At 40.8% G+C, this 19,737-nt stretch overlaps 1 protein-coding gene across 5 annotated transcripts in view; it reads right to left on the reverse strand.

The window, feature by feature from the left end:
- The window catches only part of BICD1 (BICD cargo adaptor 1), a 190,936-nt gene that overhangs the window by 41,983 nt on the left and 129,216 nt on the right, over window positions 1–19,737 (reverse strand). For all 5 annotated transcript variants that reach the window (XM_027793027.2, XM_055807813.1, XM_027793024.2 and 2 more), the window contains exons 3-5: window positions 13,860–14,012; window positions 9,895–10,332; window positions 2,228–3,322 (exon numbers count right to left, since the gene is read on the reverse strand). In XM_027793027.2, coding sequence (XP_027648828.2) covers window positions 2,228–3,322; window positions 9,895–10,332; window positions 13,860–14,012 — 1,686 coding nt within the window. The remainder of the gene's footprint in view (window positions 1–2,227; window positions 3,323–9,894; window positions 10,333–13,859; window positions 14,013–19,737) is intronic.

Here is a 19,737-nt window from a genome sequence, read left to right on the forward strand (position 1 = left end):
GCTTATTTCTGCTTAAAAGCATTATTTTGGAGCGGAAGAAGTCAGGGGAATGAATCTTGGCTCCTGTTTTTTGAACATGAGATGTGCTTTGGGTCCTGGGATATACCCATAGCTTCAGGCTGGCAGTACTGCTAGCGCATAATAAAACTCACCTCCCTCTCTGTAACTTTAAATTTCCTCTTCCCTTTTACGTTTTTTACACATATATATTAAAATACATATTTATTTTAAATACTTTATATATTATATATAAATATATATAATTATATATTTATATATAATTATGTCATTTAACTTGAAAGTTTGAGGATGTAGATATTTGGTTTGCATGAGCAGTATTGCAAGATTCTATATCCAGTTATACAGCTACCAATATCTACGTTGCTATCCGATAAATAGAAGTTTAGTTAATAGTGCCTCCTTACCCAGCAAAGCTATTTATCCATTTCAGTGAGCACACTTAAGGATGATGCTCTATTTCTGACAGCAATAAAAGAGTAAGACTGAGTTAGATTCTCTGGTAGTATCAAAAAATAAATGACAGCTCTATGCTAATGGAAAAAAAATCTTTAATTTGGAATCTAAATTGATATACTTCAATTATATCTTAATTACATTTTAATTACATGGAAAATCCGTGTATGATTGCTCAGAGCTATTATTATTGCTTAGCTAGAGATGGTCTTTAATTACTTGAATTAATATTTAACACATGTTGTATTGGAGGGGGGAAATGCTATAAAAGACTCTATATATTGAAATATTGCTGTGATTTCAAAATCCCCAATACGCTAGAAACGCGATTGCAGACACAACAACCGATTAAACTTGAAACTGTCTTGTTTCTTGGCTATTGGGAACTTTAACACTGAAATCCCATCACTGTTATCAGGTAATAGTATCCCAAGTTGTTAATTCAGGATTCATGCCCCCCACGTGGTGATCACTGCACTGGTTTTAACTGGAGAAAGTCCCAGAGCACCTGCAACAATGACTCTGAGGCTGTATCCTCTTGCATTCAGGTTAAATCCTGGGCATAAGGAGAGGCACTGAAGTAAATAAAACTGTTTGCATGCTTAAATTTAACTTCTTTTGAAGTATCTGCAGACCTGGAATCTAACGGATACAAAGAGCTTGGGAGGATATATTATGCAAAAAAAGTCAACAGTACTTCTGAAAAGCACACCATTACATGGTCCACTTTTGGCATTTGATATAAAATGTGATAATTCTCAGCTTATTTGCATTGATGAAACATCAAAAATAAAGAGATTTCATTACTTTTTTAAGATGGAAACCTTTTTAAATTATAATTTGAAATGGCTTATTATCTTAAAATACAACTTTATAACAAATCCTTCTCAAAATAAAAAAATCATAGTTACTGCTTCATTCAGCTTTATCATTTAGTGATGTTCTTTTTCATAAAAAAAAAAAATGCTGATTTTATTTCTCAAAGGTTTAAAAACGTGACAATGGCAGGAGACATTATTTCTGACTAAAAAGGAAAAATCAGTTAAAAAAATTCTAACTACCTGTAATGAAAATAACTCGGTACTTTGCCTTTTGTCTCATCAAATAAATGCTCAGTTTCTGTCCAAAGCCACTGGTCACACTCTTAACACCTGCCGTTCTCTTCCTGAGGCACACTTTAGCTTTTATGGCACTTATCTTTCACCCCCTTAAATCTGCTGGGGGGCATACAAGTTTTGCAGCCTGCGGAGTATTACCAAGAGCCAAGCAAAATGAAATGGGTTGTTGGCACCACCAGCCCTGCTAGACCCCACTGGCAGGACCACCTGCAGCTGCTGAGGTGCTGGCCCAGGTGGCCTCCCCTACGCTTGCCCTCCCCACCGCTCCAGCAGTACCTGCGCTGGCAGAGGGCCAGCACGCCCCTGGGAGCCTCTCCATGCACACTCCATTTTCTTTTCCAGTGTTGGCAATCTTATCATTTTGCAATAATACTAGCAGCCCCTCAGCTTTTCTCTCACTCCACAGGAAAGGTTCCTCTGCCTGTGCCCTTGGTAAATAGCAGGTGCTGAGAAAAGCAGCACTGAAGAGCTTAAAGAGGAGGTGAGGAGGGAGGGAAGAAAGGCCTGCCCTCACCGTGATTGAGAGACGGGCTAAATAGCCTGTGAGTAAAATCTCTCTTCTGAAATACTCCTGCTTGCAAGTGACCTGTATAAATAGCAGGCATTCCCAACTGACTGCTTTATTAGCATCTTACCTGCTTGTTGGCTTTCAGCACTGCTCTCAGGGTTGCGATCTGTTCCCGCTTTGTACTCAGGAGCGATTTCAGTTTCAGTATCTCTTCCATTAAGGCCTCCTTGTCTTTATCGATCATAGGCGCCAGCTCCCGAGCTGCAGCACGCTGGCGCGACAGCTGCAGCGACCGATCGACAGCCTTCTGCAAGTGCTTGATTTGGTCCCTTATTATGGCATTGAGGTTATAGATGTTCATGGGCTCTTTACGGATGTCACTGGTATCGGAGACAGGAGAGGAAGGAGGGGCTGTGATGACAGGAGAAATGGTGGGTGTTTTTGTTGGGCTTTGCTCTTTGCCAGGCTCCGTGGCCTCTTTCGTCACCTGTTCGGTTGGGGTCCTGGCTTCTACAGGTGATGCCACCCCCCTTCTGGCGAGCCGCGGGGAAAGGAGGCCTCGAGGGTCATCTGGTCCCTTCAGGCTCCCACTGCGGGTGACTCTGCTTTGCCTGTAATAGTCCAACATAACCCTGTTTGGTGTCTCGTTGTTGCACAGGCAGACGTGATGGTAGAGCTGAGCCAGCTCCTCACTAAACGTCACCAGCTCGTCCTGGGCGGTGTTGAGGGTATTATGGTTTTCATTTGCTATGCTTGTCATCCTTTGCAATTCCTTTTCCATGTGGACCATTTTTTCCTGGCTTTCCTTGGTCGATTTTTCCAGGCTTGTCACCTGCTCATCATAAGTCTGGATTCTGCTCTCATACTTGGCCTTCTCTTCAGTATAATTTTCCACGTACTTATTATATTTCTCCTTTAAGGCTTTGATTTCTGCTTTAAGGTCTATCACCTCCGTAACAGCTACTTTGTATTTACATTCTAGGATCTCCAAACCATTGATGTCCACTTCATAGTCATGTGCTTCTTCACCGGGGTCTCGGCCCTTCTCACAGTCAAGCTCAGCTTTTAGCTCTTTGTTGCTCTGCAGCCCCCTCATGGCATTGACATGCTCCGTGAGCCTGTGGACTCGCTCATGTTGCTCAGTCAAGGCTCCCTTGGTGTGCTCCAGCTGTGTCTGAGACTCCTGAAGGTTGGCCAGGAGAATGGCCTTCTCTCTCTCTACCTGCAACAGAATCAAAGTGAGAAACCCAGGATCTCGTCCTACCTGTGCTGAACACCAAACTCTGCAATCACATTCATCTCCTCCGCTCTGCATACACAACTTGAGGGCTTCCAAGGCATTTTAGCCACATACACCTAAACCATAAAATCAAGTCAGAGAGATGCGTGTAACTCTCAGAGGGTTATAAAGTCCCAGCCTCTGTTAAAATTTGCAATATCACCAGGTCATGATTTTACACACTGACCACCAAAGAATTACTTAGGGCCCAAGCACTAAGTGCCTAGTCAGCTAGAGCAATAATACGGGATTTATTAAGACATATGTTCCTTCAACACAGGAACTGCATCACTGTCAACTGTAAGCCATTCCATTGGTACATACAAATTTCTCAATGGAGTCTGAATTTACATTTCCTGTGAATAGCTCCACCAATCCTTCACAATATTTATTTGTATCTTTGGACTGTTGCAAACTCTCATCAAGGTTTGATTACTGAATGCAAATACAGTAAACAAATGGCTGTGTATATTTCCACAGATTAAATAACCCGCTGTGTGGAAATGTAACACAGATCAGAAGAGTGAGCAAATGCCATCCCCAGGACTCCCCATCCCCAGCACTTGACCGTAAGCAAAATCCATCCTTCCAAGGACAAGGCAGAAAAAGCAGTATTTGTGGTATAACTAACTAACAAACCATTGGTTCTGACCTAGTAAGTTCTTTTCTGAATATCCACAGAGAAATGTGGATGTTGAACCGCAGAGGAGGTCATGGAGGACTCCTCTAGAGGTTTTAATGCACAGCATCTTAAAGCAAGTGAACAAGACAAACTTAAAGTTTGATCTGCTCAAGTATTTGCTACTCATGATAACACCCCTGAAAGACTCCTATTTCAAGTTTTAAGTGTAATGCTCCATTTTTTCTGTGCCTTTGTCCTATTCCAAGCTGTGAATTGGGAAGCAGAGTACACTGAGATGGGATCCTTCTTGCTTTCAGGGCTTTTGCAACAGGACCCTGAGCCTACCAGCCTTACTGCTCGTCCCCCTCCATGGCTGCAGGATCTCAGCCTTGTGTTTACACGTGCAGTGAAAATGGCATGCTCCATGTTCCCTTTATGAGTGGCTGAATTACTAATTCTGAGAACGCGAAGCTTTCAGCTCTGAAAAACCCTTTAAGAAAACCCAGACTTTCCTTCCCTATCAGTATCCCCTCAGGTAGTATTTGGAAGAGAGTCAAACTGGCCACCATGCATCTTACTGAAGGAAAAGAAAAGCCTTTTAGGGACTAAGGGGCTATTACTGCCATCTCACAAAATGTTCCAAGCAGCGCTTCAGACTCCTATTTTCTCATAACAAGGCTTTTGAGCAGTGGCTGCTGCTCAGAAGTATTAAGGCACTAAAGCATATGATGATCCCCTGGTTTTACAGACAGACTTTCAAAACACAGCCTCTGGTAGAACCTGCAATCAACTGCAGGCAGAAACTGCAACAATAAAAATAGAAGCCATGTTAAAAACATCTAAAAAAATCAACCTAGTTTTCTTGTGTACAGGGGACTGATGGCTTAAGAATTAAAAAAACAGGGCCAAACCTCATCATTATTTTATGATCCGGGAAGAGCCTGTCTCCTTAGATATAGGGCGCTCCATTTTAGTCTGTGCAGAAGAGGACAGCCAAGTACCACCAGTGTATTGGTACCTTTCTCCAATTGATGCTGTTCCTCCATTGCTGCCTCAGTCTGCCTGCTACCCTGGTAGCTGCTCACTCGCTCTGTCAGCCCATTGTCCTTGAAAAAATCCAAAATAGGGCAACCTTTCCCTTTGCCAAGAGCATCTTCTTAAAAGGTGACTGCTTTACACGGATCTCTCAGTCAGACTGGCCTGGCGAGCCTCAGAGATCCACTCAGCAGAAGCCTCTTCACTAGCTTTCCGCTGCTTTTTCCATTAAGCAATCTGCCCCAAGTCTGCTCTCCCCAGAAGTTTTCAGCTGAACTCTAGTTGTTACCACCTGGTATAAACCAGCTTAGTCTTAAATTACATTACCCTTATCAGATAATGAAGGTATTTATTCCTTCAGGTTGGTAAGGTGAGCTACACGTGTGCATGAAAAATCTGAGTTTTGATTAATTTAAAGGACCATGTCACCTTATGGTGAGAAGTCTTAAGGGTAATCAAACCCCATACATTACACACCAAAGGCGGTTGGCTTTTTAAGGTGTATAGGTCCACTGTATGTTCATACCAAAGTAGGTGATTAACCGTAGATTGCACCAGTATAAGAATAAATATAGAGCTTACAGTCAGAGAGCACCTTTCCTTCAAGAAAACAACTTGGTGTTCAAGAAACACAGTGTTTCAGTGTCCACTTAAATTAATCAGACTGAATTGATACTGCTGGATTACTATCTTAGTTGTCATACTCTATCATGAAGGAAAATTTTAACAGAGTTAATTGGGCTCTCTATGATAATTTCTCTTCTGAATATAAATGTGTTCTGGAAACAAATATTTCTTTCAAATAGAAAGTATACTCTCCAGGGAAAACATGCAACTTAAAAACCCCATATAACAACTTGGATAGTACATAAAATGAAATATGTGGATCTACTAAATTTTACTCATTCTGGTCCAGTAATTATGGATTAAACTAATCCACATCTGTTTGAAGCTGTACATACATGCTCCTATTTCCAAGGGAAAGAAAACCCCAAAGCTCCAACTCAGCCCTGAGCACACCTTCTGCATATTAATGGCTCTGCTGTTTCCAAGTATGGTAGTTACATTTCTTGTTCTAGACAATACAATACTCTCTATTTCCACCCACAGCAAACTTTTGGGAATTGCAGTTATTTTCCAGTCCAATTGGTGGAGGCTTTCTGTTGACATTGAAATCAGTAGTTGCAGTAAGAACTTTTATCATCTTAAACTAAAAATTAAAACAATTCAAAAGTAGCTTTACCTATTTTGTGATGCATCTTCCCCTTCAGAGATTTCAGTTTAAGGAGATTTCCTTCCCAATTTGTTCTATACTTGGCAATTATGGGAAAACAATTTTACCATTGTTATTTATCTCCCCCCCTCGCCCCCCCCCCCCCTTTTTTTTAAATAATATCAGAATATCAGTGAATAATTCCTAATGGAGACTGGAACAAATTAACAGGAAAACTCAGCTCAAGAACCCTGAATCTCATTTGTATCAAATGGTCAGAGAGTACCAGGCAGCTGGAGAACAGGGTCAGAAGCTGGGCTGCATACCTTTTTGGTTTTTTTCTTTTTCTTTTTTTTTTTTTTTTTTTGTAAGAGAGTTTTAACTAAAGGTTTTGAAATGAGATGTTGGTCTCAGAAATAGGAAAAGCATCACCATGGAAGAGAGAAGTCCTATGCTTTAAAGATGACATACAGAATTCTTTCCACTAGAAAATAAACACGAAGAAAGAGCAGAAAGCTTTGAGCTTTTCAGAGAAAATCTCAGAATACAAGAATTTTCAGCAAGTTACTCAATGGAATTCATTGATGGAAAGGGAACAATTACAGTTAAATCTCGCCTAGGTGTGAGTACAGATCATGGAGCAGCATCAGCATCCTAAAGCTGCAGAAGGAATTATATCTGTCATACCAACTCTTTTAGTGAAGGCTTCTTTTTGAAATTGAGGAGTGAAAAAAATTGCCACGCACATACAAAATGGCAAATCTGAAGTCTGCTTGTCTCAGAGAAGTCTGCTGTCCTATAGACATAAAAATAGTTCCCAAGAGAGGGTCAGCTCCTTCAGCAACTCCAACAGCCTCTTCAGAGAAAACAAGAGGAATAATTTTCTGCTGGGCAGAAAAGGACCTGGGGTTACTTGGTCAACAGCCAGCTGAGCACTAGCCAGCAGTGTGCCCAGGTGGCCAAAAAGGCCAACAGCATCCTGGCTTGTATCAGAACTAGTGTGGCCAGCAGGACAAGGGGAGTGATCATCCCCCTGTACTCGGCACTGGTGAGGCCGCACCTGGAACGCTGAGCTGAGTTTTGGGCCCCTCACTGCAAGAGGGATGCTGAGGTGCTGGAGTGTGTCCAGAGACGGGCAACGGAGCTGGTGAAGGGTCTGGAGCACAAGTGTTATGAGGAGCGGCTGAGGGAGCTGGGGTTGTTTAGCACGAAGAGGAGGAGACTCAGCAGGGACCTTATTGCTCTCTACAGCTGCCTGACAGGGGGCTGTAGGCAGGCGGGTGTTGGTCTCTTCTCCCAGATAAGTGACAGGACAAGAGGAAATGGCCTCAAGTTGTGCTGGGGTAACTTTAGGTTTGATATCAGGAAAAATTTCTTCACTGAAACGGATGGTCAAGCACTGGAACAGGCTGCCCAGGGAGATGGCGGAATCACAATCCCTGGAGGTGTTTAAAAAACACATAGATGCAGTGCTTAGGGACACGGTTTTAGTGATGGACTTGGCAGTCCTGGGTTAACAGTTGGACTTGATCATCTTAAAGGTCTTTTCCAACTTAAATGATTCTAATTCTATGATTCTAACACATACCAAATGTTGAGATATGGCTGAATGAACACCACATGGCAAAGATACGAAAAGGAGAAAAAAAAAATCCAATTTTACTGAAGAATTAGCTTTTGTCAGTTTAACCTGATTAAATCTCCCATCTACAATGAGAAAAATTTTCAGAGGAATTTTCACATTTAATTTGTGTGACCCAAGGTGAGCAGAGGCAAATCAACAGAGAAGATGACCACTTTATAAAAAAACGTACATCAGTGTTTTGCAGTGAGCCTTTTCAGTATCTAAAGAAATCAGGTTTCCAGCTAGGTCCAGTCTTTCTTTTTAAGGCATAAACCTTGTAACAGGATTAGAATGCCAAGCAATGTTATCAACTATTGGCATGAGGGTGCTGGGGCCCAGCACTGAGACTGAGAAATGGTTATATTTATTGTGTATGGTCCTAAGTTTACAGTTGGTGACTGTCAGAAAGCTGCCTCTTTGTTTAAGAGGTATAAAATAAGTAAGTTTTCAAGTCAGAGATGATAAGAACAGTTGCAGTACTTTCAAGTAGAAGTTTGCTGATTCATCAAGTTCAATATTTAATCTAATAAAATCAAGAAAAAAACAATATTTGATTATTTCCAAGCAACTTTCACTCCAAATTTATATTGCATAAACTTCATTGCAAATATGATTCAAAATTCTTATGCTGTATTTTAAAATGTGAACATTTCAAAGCATTTCTTCTGAAGCTGTGTTTTTTAAATTTGTAACATTGCATTTCTGAATGAAATCAAAAGCTACACTATATATGTGCATGTATTATATACATAAATTTATATGTACATAGACATGCATAATTTTATGCACATATGCATATATGCACAAAATGCACACACTATTCATATTTTAATACTGGAGAAGTCTGACAAATTTTTCACAGAAATAAAATTCTAAATGTTAAGCTTTCCCACTTAAATTATGTATGTCTTACATCAAAGTTATTTGTGCAAAGCACTAGATGTCATCAGTGTTTGCCATGTCACAGCTCAGATCAAAACTTCCCATGGTGAGCTTGGCAATGAAGTAAATAAAACAATTAACTCTTCAGCAAATATAGGACAGACCATGCAGGGATTTATTTTACTTTAGCAAGCACTGAAAATTGAGTTTTACCTTCCAAATCACCTTTTAGGTTTTAAGCAGTAAAGGATTCACCTTTACTTTCTTTAGAAGAGGCACTTTTTGGAAGCCTGCAGCTAGAAAATGCTGGCTGTTTCATTGATGGTGCCGAAAGCTTTCAAAGCTCTTGTGGCAGAGCTGATGCTCAACAGCTTGGGCAGCGGGACCCTTTCTCTGTGTGGCACTGTACCCCTTCTAAGATGATGTCAGCATCGGGGCTGGCAGCTTGACTTTTTATCTGGCTGGCATCCCAGACTCCTATTCTGGTTGTGCCTGGGCTGGGCTTGGATGAATAGAGAACAAACGCTCGCTGTACGGTCCCCAAGGCACCCCCTGCAGCCTGCGCATCCGCCAGGACTGCCAGTGTGGACAAGGGCACTCTGTGACATCTCACACACCACATGCTCTCCCAGTGCACGGTTATTAAGAGGAGCACTCCTCTCCTTTTGTTTTCTCTTGATGGTATGCCAAATCTTGTTCAAACTTAACGGCAAAAACTCCCTCCGACTTGCAAGGCAGAAGGATCAAATCTGTATGTATTTTAACAGGGTTTTGTTTTTTTTTCCAGATTTTGATCAAACTGAAGAGTACTTTATTCTACTTGCAATTTCAGGGACATTTCCCATTATCAAAGCAGCAAAAAAAAGAATCTAACCATCTGCAACCACAGCAACTAGGTCCTTTTCTCCTCTTTGCACTAAACATCTGCTCAGATCACACTGACTTTTTGCAGACGTGCTGTTTACTAGGGATATTTCTAGCAAAACCTGGATATGAAGAAACCAAAGCAGAAGTCTGAGAACAGAACATACATGGTCAAGAACGTCACTGAGGGAAATCATTGCAAAAGCTGGCACTAGGGTCTACTGGATCATAGGATCTACATCTAGACACTTCAGGACATCAAATTCAGCTCTTACCTGCATGAGTTGCTGCTTCAGTTTCTGTATTTCTGATATATTGAGCTCACTGAAGAGGTCAGAGACGGGGTGCAGAGATTCTCCTTTCCTACCTGTGGGAGTTCGGTAGTCACTGTTGAGTTTCACAAGAGGCCCATGGATATGTCCGTTCATTTTGTCGTCATTATTGGGCTCACCCCCATCCTCTGCAAACTTCAATCCATCTACTGATATATTAATATGGTTATTATACATACTATCATTGAGGTTGATATACTGCGAGAGTTCCTTCCTCAGATTGTTCTTTTGCTCTCTTTCATTTTTTAAAGTTTCCAGGGCTTCCTCCAGCTGATGCTCAGCAATCTCCTTCAGCCGGATGGCATCTTCTAGCTGACTATTAAGCAACACTGTCTCCTCCTCAAATCGTTTAATCTCATGCTTTAAGCCTTCATATTCAACCTGAATTAGACAAGACAAAGAACATTCATAATACTAAAACTTGAGTCATGAAAACCTGCCATTTATCAGCCTTATTGAAATAGGTGTTACAGAAACTACAGTTTGAAATACCAGGCACTGCCTGCAGCTGCAAAGAACTGACTGCAAAGAAAATGCAAGTGGAGCTTGCTCTGTTAAATACTCCATTGCTCACTTTTTCAGCATGTAAGAGTCAAGAAATACAGAACCTTTTTCTGAGTAACTTACAAGGACAAACAATGTATTTATGTATTTCATGGAAAGAGGGGTGTTTAGTAGCAGATATCCTGGTAACCATAGATTTGTTATGAATTGCCATAAGCAACGTTGGTACGTACAGATCTTATGTTAATATTGTCTGATTTATTAATTGCAAGTATTCTAAAGATGACTTCCTATCCAAATTCTTGCCAGATGTAAAGTCACTCAGGCACAGATTCTCAAGGATCGGTTTCTGAGTAGTTTTCAAAAATACGGATGGAAGATACAGAAATGATAGAAGAGCCTCAACTCTCTTCTCTGTCACACAAGGCTCTCCATTATCCAAGCAGCATTTAATTTTAAAAATTAAACAGCAAACTATTCATACAATGAGTTTAAACTCTATGATGCTCCATGTTAAGAGATTTTTAAACTACCAGAAAATGCAGTAAACAGCTCATTCAGCCACACAGTCCTTGATCTGCACGATGAACACACATCCCTATGCTGTTTTGGAGCACACGGCAACTTGTTGCTCCAACAGCGCTCCCTGAAGTGTGTCCCAGCGACCTGGTGCAGCCTCACCAGGCTTGGAGGGACTTGCTCCTTCTCAGAGGGCAGGCTCTCTGCCTCAGACCGAGGTGCAGTGTTTTATCAAAGTATTTACAGGCACTGTGGGCTGAGGAAAACGTTAGCTTCTTCTCTGCTTTAAAGACACCTGCCATGTTTACACAGTCCTCTCTATTGTTCCCAACAAGAAGTAAAGCCTAGGAAAACCCAGTCTAGCTCAAAACCAGTTACTCAGCAATATCTAGATGGTGCAGTAGATCCCCACTGCAGAATGCTTTGCCTTGCTGGCCCTCCTCATCTTCCTTTTCACTGCTGGAAAATCCCACAGCAATTGATGTTCATGACCATGCTTGACCAATTCTCCTAGTAAAAATGATCACCCTTTGATTTTTTTTTAATTTAATTCTAATCATGTTACTCATATACCTCGTCATGTATCAGGTGAAATAATTCAATAGCTCAGTGAAAAAGAAATACTGAATTTTCATGCTTCCATAAAAATACTTTTTGCAGCTGAGGCCTTTATAATTCAAATGCATCACTATCTGCAATTTTAAGGCATTGTCCAGAATATTTTTTTATTTTATATATGTATAGATATTTAAATAAACTATAATAAGGTTCTTGTGAAAATAGAAATAGCCACCATTCCTATTGGAGTAGAATATTTATCAACCTGTCAAAAGTCTCGTACTCAAACCTTTGGAAAGGCAAACTTAAAAACCAAAGCACTAATCTTCAAACCCATAAAACGGAAACATATCAAAAACAAAGCAAGTTCCAAATTCATACTGGGAATTCTTAAGTAGAAAAGGAAAACTCATGAGATTTTCAAATCTACTTTTAGGAACTTTGTATCTTTTCTGACTGGAGGGACAGGTCCACCTGAAAAATTATGTAATCCAATCAAGTAGCTATGTTTGCAACTTAAGGACATGAAAAATAAAAAAAATAAACCCCCCAACCATTTTACAATTTTAAATCCATATGAGAATCAAAGGTCTATATTATCTACCTGGTTACCATCACACAGATTCTTAATTACAAAAGTTGCAAAAAAACCCAAAAAAAACCCCAGGCAGTGACAGTTTAGAACTACGACTTGTAATATATAGTTTTGAAAATTAGAGCATTAAAGTATAAAATGCTCTTGAGATTTTATCTTGTATATCAAAGTTATTTTAGGAATCCTAAGTGCATAGATATGTGATGAAAAATGACTGATTATTAAAGCCATTCAAAATATAGCAATGCTTTTCCTCTCCATAGACTGCTGCTGTTTGGTTTCACTAAGAATGAAACATTATGACAAATATAAACACTTGCAAAGAGATTTTTCTGCTGGAGGAAACTAGGACAGTCCATAAAGGGTCTTTAATTTACTGATAGTGTGAAAATGTCTCCTATGAGGTTGGTGAGGAAAAAAATCCGTGCCTCAAAGGGGGAATTTGCTGGCTTGGTAAATAACTGATACAAAGATGATCCGCTATAAATTCAATTTCAGGAGTGTGAAAGTCTAGGTATCTTTGTAAATAAGGAAACAACATAGCCGCTTCTATTACCTGCATATTCCCTGTCACACAGCTCCATCATTTTAAATGTTTCAATTACATTTGTGCTAGAATCCTAAAATAGTAAAAGATAGCTGAAATGGCACTGCATATTCCTGCAGGAATAAGGCAGATTTGTTACCAGGCTGCCGTTAGAAACAGCGACAGTCCTGGCTATTTGATAGAAACCCTAACTGAACCAGGCAGTAGGTTAGGACGTAAAGCAGGGGCTGCAACGCAGTGCTGTTACTATCTGCTGGCAGCTAAGGAAATGGTGTTTGGAAGTGCAACAATACGCTGATCTGGACAGTGTCTAAAAGGCAAAAAGTGTTACATCATCCAACTCAGATACTTAAATATTGATCATGGTACGTTAACTCATCTGACGTGCAAAGAAATCTCTTTTGTTCTATTTAAAGGACAACTGTGTTCTGGATTGCTTCCTCAGCGGTATGTGTGTCGCACAGCAAAGGGAGCTGCGCTTTTTCTAAGGGGAGAGAACAGACTCCATGACTTCTCACATCTGGATGAAAAGGGCCTCTTGTTTATGGGGGCTCCTTGGGGTGCATTCTGCACTGCAGTGAGAATTGCTGTGGGTTGGTTTGCCGTCAGCTGCAAATTGCTGTAATGAGGAAAACAAAGGAAAAACTAGGAACACCTGATATCACCTATTTTTGAATCTTGCTAAACTTGTGGGTTAGCATGGCTGAGAAGAGAGTAGCACCAGTACACGAAAACCTGAGGAGCAGGAAAAAAACCCCGGAGAACAGGGAGAAGATTATTTCCTCTTTTCTCTGCTTCAGAAGAGGAAAGGACATGCAGGAAACCAACCAAGAGGAAAGAGAGGGCTGAACTCTGCCACTGGGCACTGAGTTGAGTCTGCAGGTAGCGAGGACAGGAAAAGCAGGAAGCAAAAAGATGCTATTCTATCTATTTTAATGATTCGTCTGCTTTTACAAAGTTCTGCAGTGAAATATTCCACCAGGATTTCACTAAAGCTGTGGTAAGAGCCTCCACATACATCAAAAAAGTTATTACACTGTTTCAGAGCAAGCATTCAGCAAAAAAACAACCGAAAAAAATGTACAAAGAAACTTCTATCAAAGTGCTCTGCGGGATCACATTATGGGATACTAGAGGAAAAGGTGTCATTATTCAGCATAATGGCTTGAATCTTTCGTTGCTTACTTGATTCTGCTTCAGTGTGGACACCAGTTTCTGTAAAGTAATGTTTTCTTCTTCAAGCTCAGTGTAGTCCTGTAGAAGTCTCGCCTCTCGAAATTTGTATTCTCTGATTTCATCTTTCATTCGTATCCTCTGTAGTTCCACCATTTCATTATTCTGATGAAAGAAAAGGCAAGTACATTACCATTCATGCACAGCCACTTTAATGAACACTGCCCTTAGAAAAGACTAAAGAAAAAATTGTCAAATAAAAACAATTTAACAGTGAAAATCAAGACAGCATCACCTTTTTTAAAGTGAGGCCAAGCAGTAATTTCAGGTGTGTGTTGGCAATGCAGAAATGAGAACATCTGATAAGGAAGCTTGATTAAAACAGTTTCAAAATTAGATGCTTATTGAATTGGAAAACCTGGCAAAGCTTTATCATCTCATTAATTTTATTGTTCTACGGTACAACTTGATTTAAATAAAATTACCACCTGCTTTCCACTGAAGGATGCTCTCCACTTTTATACAGAAAAGCAATGAGTAACAGCATCTGTTCTGTAAAGGCATCTGTTACTGAGCAAGACGCACTCACAGGCTGGTATCTGCAGGCATTAGGGAGGCACACAGGTAGGTGGGGGGGACCTGCCAGGCAGATGGCTGTAAGGCACTCCTCAAAAACCTGACAAATGCATTGCTGTGCTGAGCAGGATTACACCCAGGAGTCCTGAGAACACACAAGGTCACCACTTTATTTTTCCCATTAGTGAATACAGCTCCCAGGCAGCCTTATGAGAGAGCTCGCGAGGGATCAGTTTCACCAAAAATTGTTTCCATCACATTCCAGCTCTGAATGAGTTTGACATCAAGGGTCAGGTTATTCTGTGAGGACTCTGCTGGCATAACCCTGATGTAAATTGTGCTATGGGAAGATGGAGTTAACACACGGCTGGAAGAGTACAATGACATGGTGGGTAGGAGCCCCCTCCCCCTCAGCTTTGAAGAGAAGCCCACATTTTCCTGACTAATAGGAACAGGCATATTGGGTCACATCTTCTCCTTGCCTGCCAGAGAAATCTGAGCATTGCCACAGCAGGTGCTGGAGAGAAGCACTACTGCAACCTTAATGATGGGGCAGAGCCCCCTTGCTGCTGGGGTGTCAAAAAGAGCACACCTGAGCAGCAGTGAAGGGTTTCTGTAAAAGATTCCAGTGTGGAGGGAGGGCAGCCACTGGCCTCACACCTACCTGAAAAAAAGTCAAATGTTTAAGAAATCATTACAGCAGAAACTGTAGTCAGGGAGCTCTAAACACATCAATCTGTACAATTCACCTTCTGATATGTAAAGGATAAAACCCCATGTTGTGATTTGAGGGTAAAAAGAACTTTGCTTAGCACCTAGGTTAAATAAACAATTATAAGCCCCTGGAAAATAACATTGCAAAGCATGTGGAAAAAAAAGTTGATGCAAGAGTTACAAAAGCACTTTTTAAAATGAAGCCTTTTTCTTCAAGAAAAATAAAACCCATCACCCTCCCCCTAACAGCTAATTAAGAAGAAATGAAGAAACCACCAAATTTCTTAACTGAAGGCAACTGAAAAGATCCCCGGTGGCAGAAGAGTCACAGAGCACTAGATAAAAGTAACTGCAAATATTCCTGCATCCGTCACTGCCTAATAAACCTCTGAGTGAACTGTAAGACTAGTACTGCAGATGATTTCATGAAGTGAAGGCATTTTATACCTCAGGGCTGCCTTTATACATTTTGTTTCTGCCAGCACGTTCTCAGCTGTGGCAGTGATTTACACTGGCTGGCTGCGGGTATACGTGCAAGTCTGAGGCAGCGTGTGGACAGCACCAAACACACGACTCCGCTGTGTCAAGTATAATTAAGCCGCTCTGCAACTCTCCTGGTGTTTGGAAGATGATTGGCCCAGGGAATGAATAGCAACTGGCTGACATCCATCCAACACTGACAGGAGCCCCGGGAGCACGAGGCTGTGCAGAGCAGCTCTGCCTGCTTGGCTCCTGCCATGGCAGCAGCCGGCCGTTCCCAGCGGCTCAGCCTGCACCTCGCTGGGGTGAGCTCACCGCCACCACCGCCACCACCACCATCACCACGCAGGACAGGCGGCTGCCAAGGGTCAGCTCATGGCCCAAACTGGCTCTGCTGTTCAACACTGCAGATTGAAAGGAAGGCCTCTCCCAAAAAGGCATAAAAAGGAACAAAAAAAGGTGGCCAGAGATGGAGGACCTGAGCAAAAATTTTTACAGAATCCTGATATATTATTTCCCTGATACAGTACAAGGCATGCTGCTTTGAAAAAGCCTCAAAAATTAACTCTGTAAGATCAGAGCACTCCTTTGTCTTTTCTGTTATTGCAAACAGCAGCAGAAAACATGAGCTGTCATCTTGCTTGAATGCACCACCATTTCCTTAAGAAGAGAGAAACCACATTCCTTCACCATTCTCAACTTCTCCTTCTCCTGTATCATCCTGGAGGTATAATCAGAAACATATATAGCTCTCCTCCCCTTCTTACACACAGAGAAACGCTCTCTGCAGAGCTACCTCTATTTGTTATTACTCATGGCATTTGGTCAAGGAAGAAACTACATGAAAAGGGAAAATGCACCAGCCGCAGCATCCCGTCTGCCAGGCCGCCGCAGGGCTGCCTGCCGTGCTTCCCCCAACCGGGGCCAAGGCCTCCGCTGGAAGCAATCCTACTGCTCTGCCACATGGGCAAAACAAACCCAGCACATCACAGAATACAGTATCACCTTCTCAAAGTAACATAAAGCATGTGTTTGGTCACTGAAAACACCCCGGCATCATCCTCCATGCTCCCAGATCCCTCCTCCTGTTTGCAAACATCTGCATTGTGCTGGCAAACATCCAGCTGCAAAGCGCTCTGGTGCTGTCACGGCTTCCTACGAGAGGCAGGGCTTCCACGTTACAGGGCAAAAGCCCGGTGTTATCAAGGTTTACGAGTGAGTAGCCACAGGACCTGCTGGAGGGCTGTTCTGTTGTCCTTCATAGGAGATTTCTATGCATTTTGTGGAAGCAAACTAGTCTTCAGCCTATTAAAAATATTCATGCTGAGTTTATTCTTTGTTATTGTCAGTAAGGATATTAGTTGTTTCCACCAAATGATCTAATTAAATGCAGTAACTCCTCACAACTCTCTATTGTTATTCTGAACTATTTTAAATATGTATTTCTTCAGTAGAATATATAGAGTTAGAGAGGATAGACCTTAGCTGTACTGACACAGTGGCAGTAACATACAAACTTTTTATTTGGCCATTGCATCAGTCCTCTTGTGAGGTGACTTGGACTTGCATGAAAAATGCATGAGAGGATTTAAAAGCACAAGGCAAAAGGAGTCTGCCATCAGGGCAGTTATCTATACGAGCCACTAGAGGCCAATGTAACCCAAACTGTTAGTAAAAGAATTCGTAATTAAACTTTACTGGTTATCAAGCAGTGAACATTAAATCCCCAGGATAGAGCAATCGAGCCAGACGATTTTACTATGGCACTGCCTCAGGACTTCTTACGTTTCCAGAGAGGATCCCCCTATGAACTTACTGGATCTGTAAAAACCAAATTAATCCAAGAGGTGGAGCTAATGATACACGAGCAATGCTTTAATGGCTGTAAATTATTTTCAGCCCTTGTCACCAGCTGAACATGGTGCAATGGTTTTAATGGTTCGGTGCCAAAGAAGAAGGAAAAAGCCTTTCTGTGAAACTATAGGAAACAACAAAGTCCTTCAGCATTGCATCTCATTATACATGAGCTCTAATTGTGGAAGATGTCAGTCACATAGCACGTCTAATGAACCTACACATAACGGAACAGACCACGAGAACTTAAAAACCAAAGGATCGGCTGAGATCAAGTCTGTTCAGGTCACCTATTCACTGGTACTTAGATATATTTTTCAGACTTGCCATATATGAATGGTGAAAGACATCTCTAGATTTTACAGGGGCAAGGACCACATCTCTGCAGTACAGCCATCACTTCAATCCTGGCAGGTCTCTGAGCATCACTGGAATACAAATATTAAATAATAAACTTTTATACTTCTTCCCAAAATTAAATGCAATATATATGAATATATTATTAATTTTTGATTCAGCATAGACTTTTAAAATGCTGTAGTCCATATGCTACATACATAGCACACTGTATTAATTGTGTTGATACATTGTAATGCATTGTGTGATATCAAATAATTGCAAGTGAGAAGGTACTTTAAAATGAAAGAATGGAAATGTCTAATGTTGAAAATTATGAGAAAGAACTATGAAGAAATATATGATTCCTCCAGGGTCATTTTTATGTCAGAACACCCCCAGTGTTGCCCAAGAAAGATACCTGTTACATTTTTGTCTCCTACAAATATACCGAAGGAAAGCAAACTGGGCAAGGGGTAGTGACCTTAAGCTGAGTGTTCTCATCTCTGAGGCAAGAAGTGAGCTCTACTGGCTTTTGATTTCCTGAACTGTGGACCCATAAATGGAACTTCTCGGAAACTGGTGGTGTTTTGAAGCCTTCTTTTTAAAGTGAGTGCAGCTCCATTAACTATTTTGGTCCTCCCCCATCTTGGAGTGCATAAAGGACATTTTTATTTCTGTTTTTTGTCTACTGGGTTTTATTCCAACAAAAATTAGGGAACTAGTGTTTGGGCTTTTTCCCTACAGTTTTTGTCATACGAATTTTCATGAAAAGATTTCAGGTCCTTACTGCAGTGACACATACTATTTTTCACACTGTAAAGCAGCCTTATAATCAGAAATTAATTATACACACCAAACTACTCTAAATCAGTACTTATCTGTTGGAATATGCAAGTCATAGCATGATGTTGTGCATAACTTTCTAATTTTCATAACTTGTAAGAGAACAATTGAAAATTTATATATTTCCAATTTAATGGCATTGTATTATAGTTGATGCAGTATGAAATCCCATTTGATCCAATGACAGGTTTTGCAGTAACAGTAAATTGAATGTAATAGAAAGTTTATGCTCAGAATAACATCCAGGATCTCATGTATTTGTTGACAAGTCTCCCTGTAAATTTGTACGTCATGTTTACTTTACTCTGCAGAGGAAAATAAAAGGTGTATTTTTTACGAAGAACAATAATAGGCATATCATAGAAAATACAATTTAACTGGGGTTCAAATTTAATTACAAACATGCTAACTTCACATGAGGAAGCACTACCAGCACAATTTTGGCCAAAATCAGGTTTGGGACTTCCTTCAGGATCATTCCTTCACAAAATTAACCCCACTTGGAAATTATTTTTGCTTCTCTTTAAGTGCATTGTTTGTATCTACTTGGCAACATGCAAATATAAATAAATCCATGAGAAATTAATGAGGAAAGAATAACCCAACCCCAAAGTACCTTTGATTCATTACTTTTAGAATATACAGATATACCCTTAGAAACTTTAAAGCCCAATTATATCTCCCCTTTAGAAGCCTCTAATGTGATTTATGGGTACACATAAACAGTGGAAAATCTCATTCTGCATCATACAGAGAATTCTTCTCACCGGCACGATGTAGCAGGACACCACTGGAAAGCCACCCCTCCTCTCCTTTCTACTGATGGAAGAATCCAGAGAGGAAAATAGTACAAATTAAAGACCCAGAAAGAGATTTGTCACATCAGGGAGGAGGCAGCCAGGGAGAATCAGGTGGTCTGCAGAGATACCCAGCTTGCCCTGGCAGGTCCTGATTTTTCATCCTGAAGGGATAAGGGAAGTTGAGAGAAGAGAGGACGAAAGGGAGAATAGAAGAGCAAGGACTATTTTTATTTACCACCAACTTGTTTTAGGTCTCCAAAGAAGGTCCTCTAGGCTAACCTTAA

This window comes from Falco peregrinus, chromosome 6 (assembly GCF_023634155.1).
Source record: "Falco peregrinus isolate bFalPer1 chromosome 6, bFalPer1.pri, whole genome shotgun sequence".
NCBI lineage: Eukaryota > Metazoa > Chordata > Aves > Falconiformes > Falconidae > Falco > Falco peregrinus.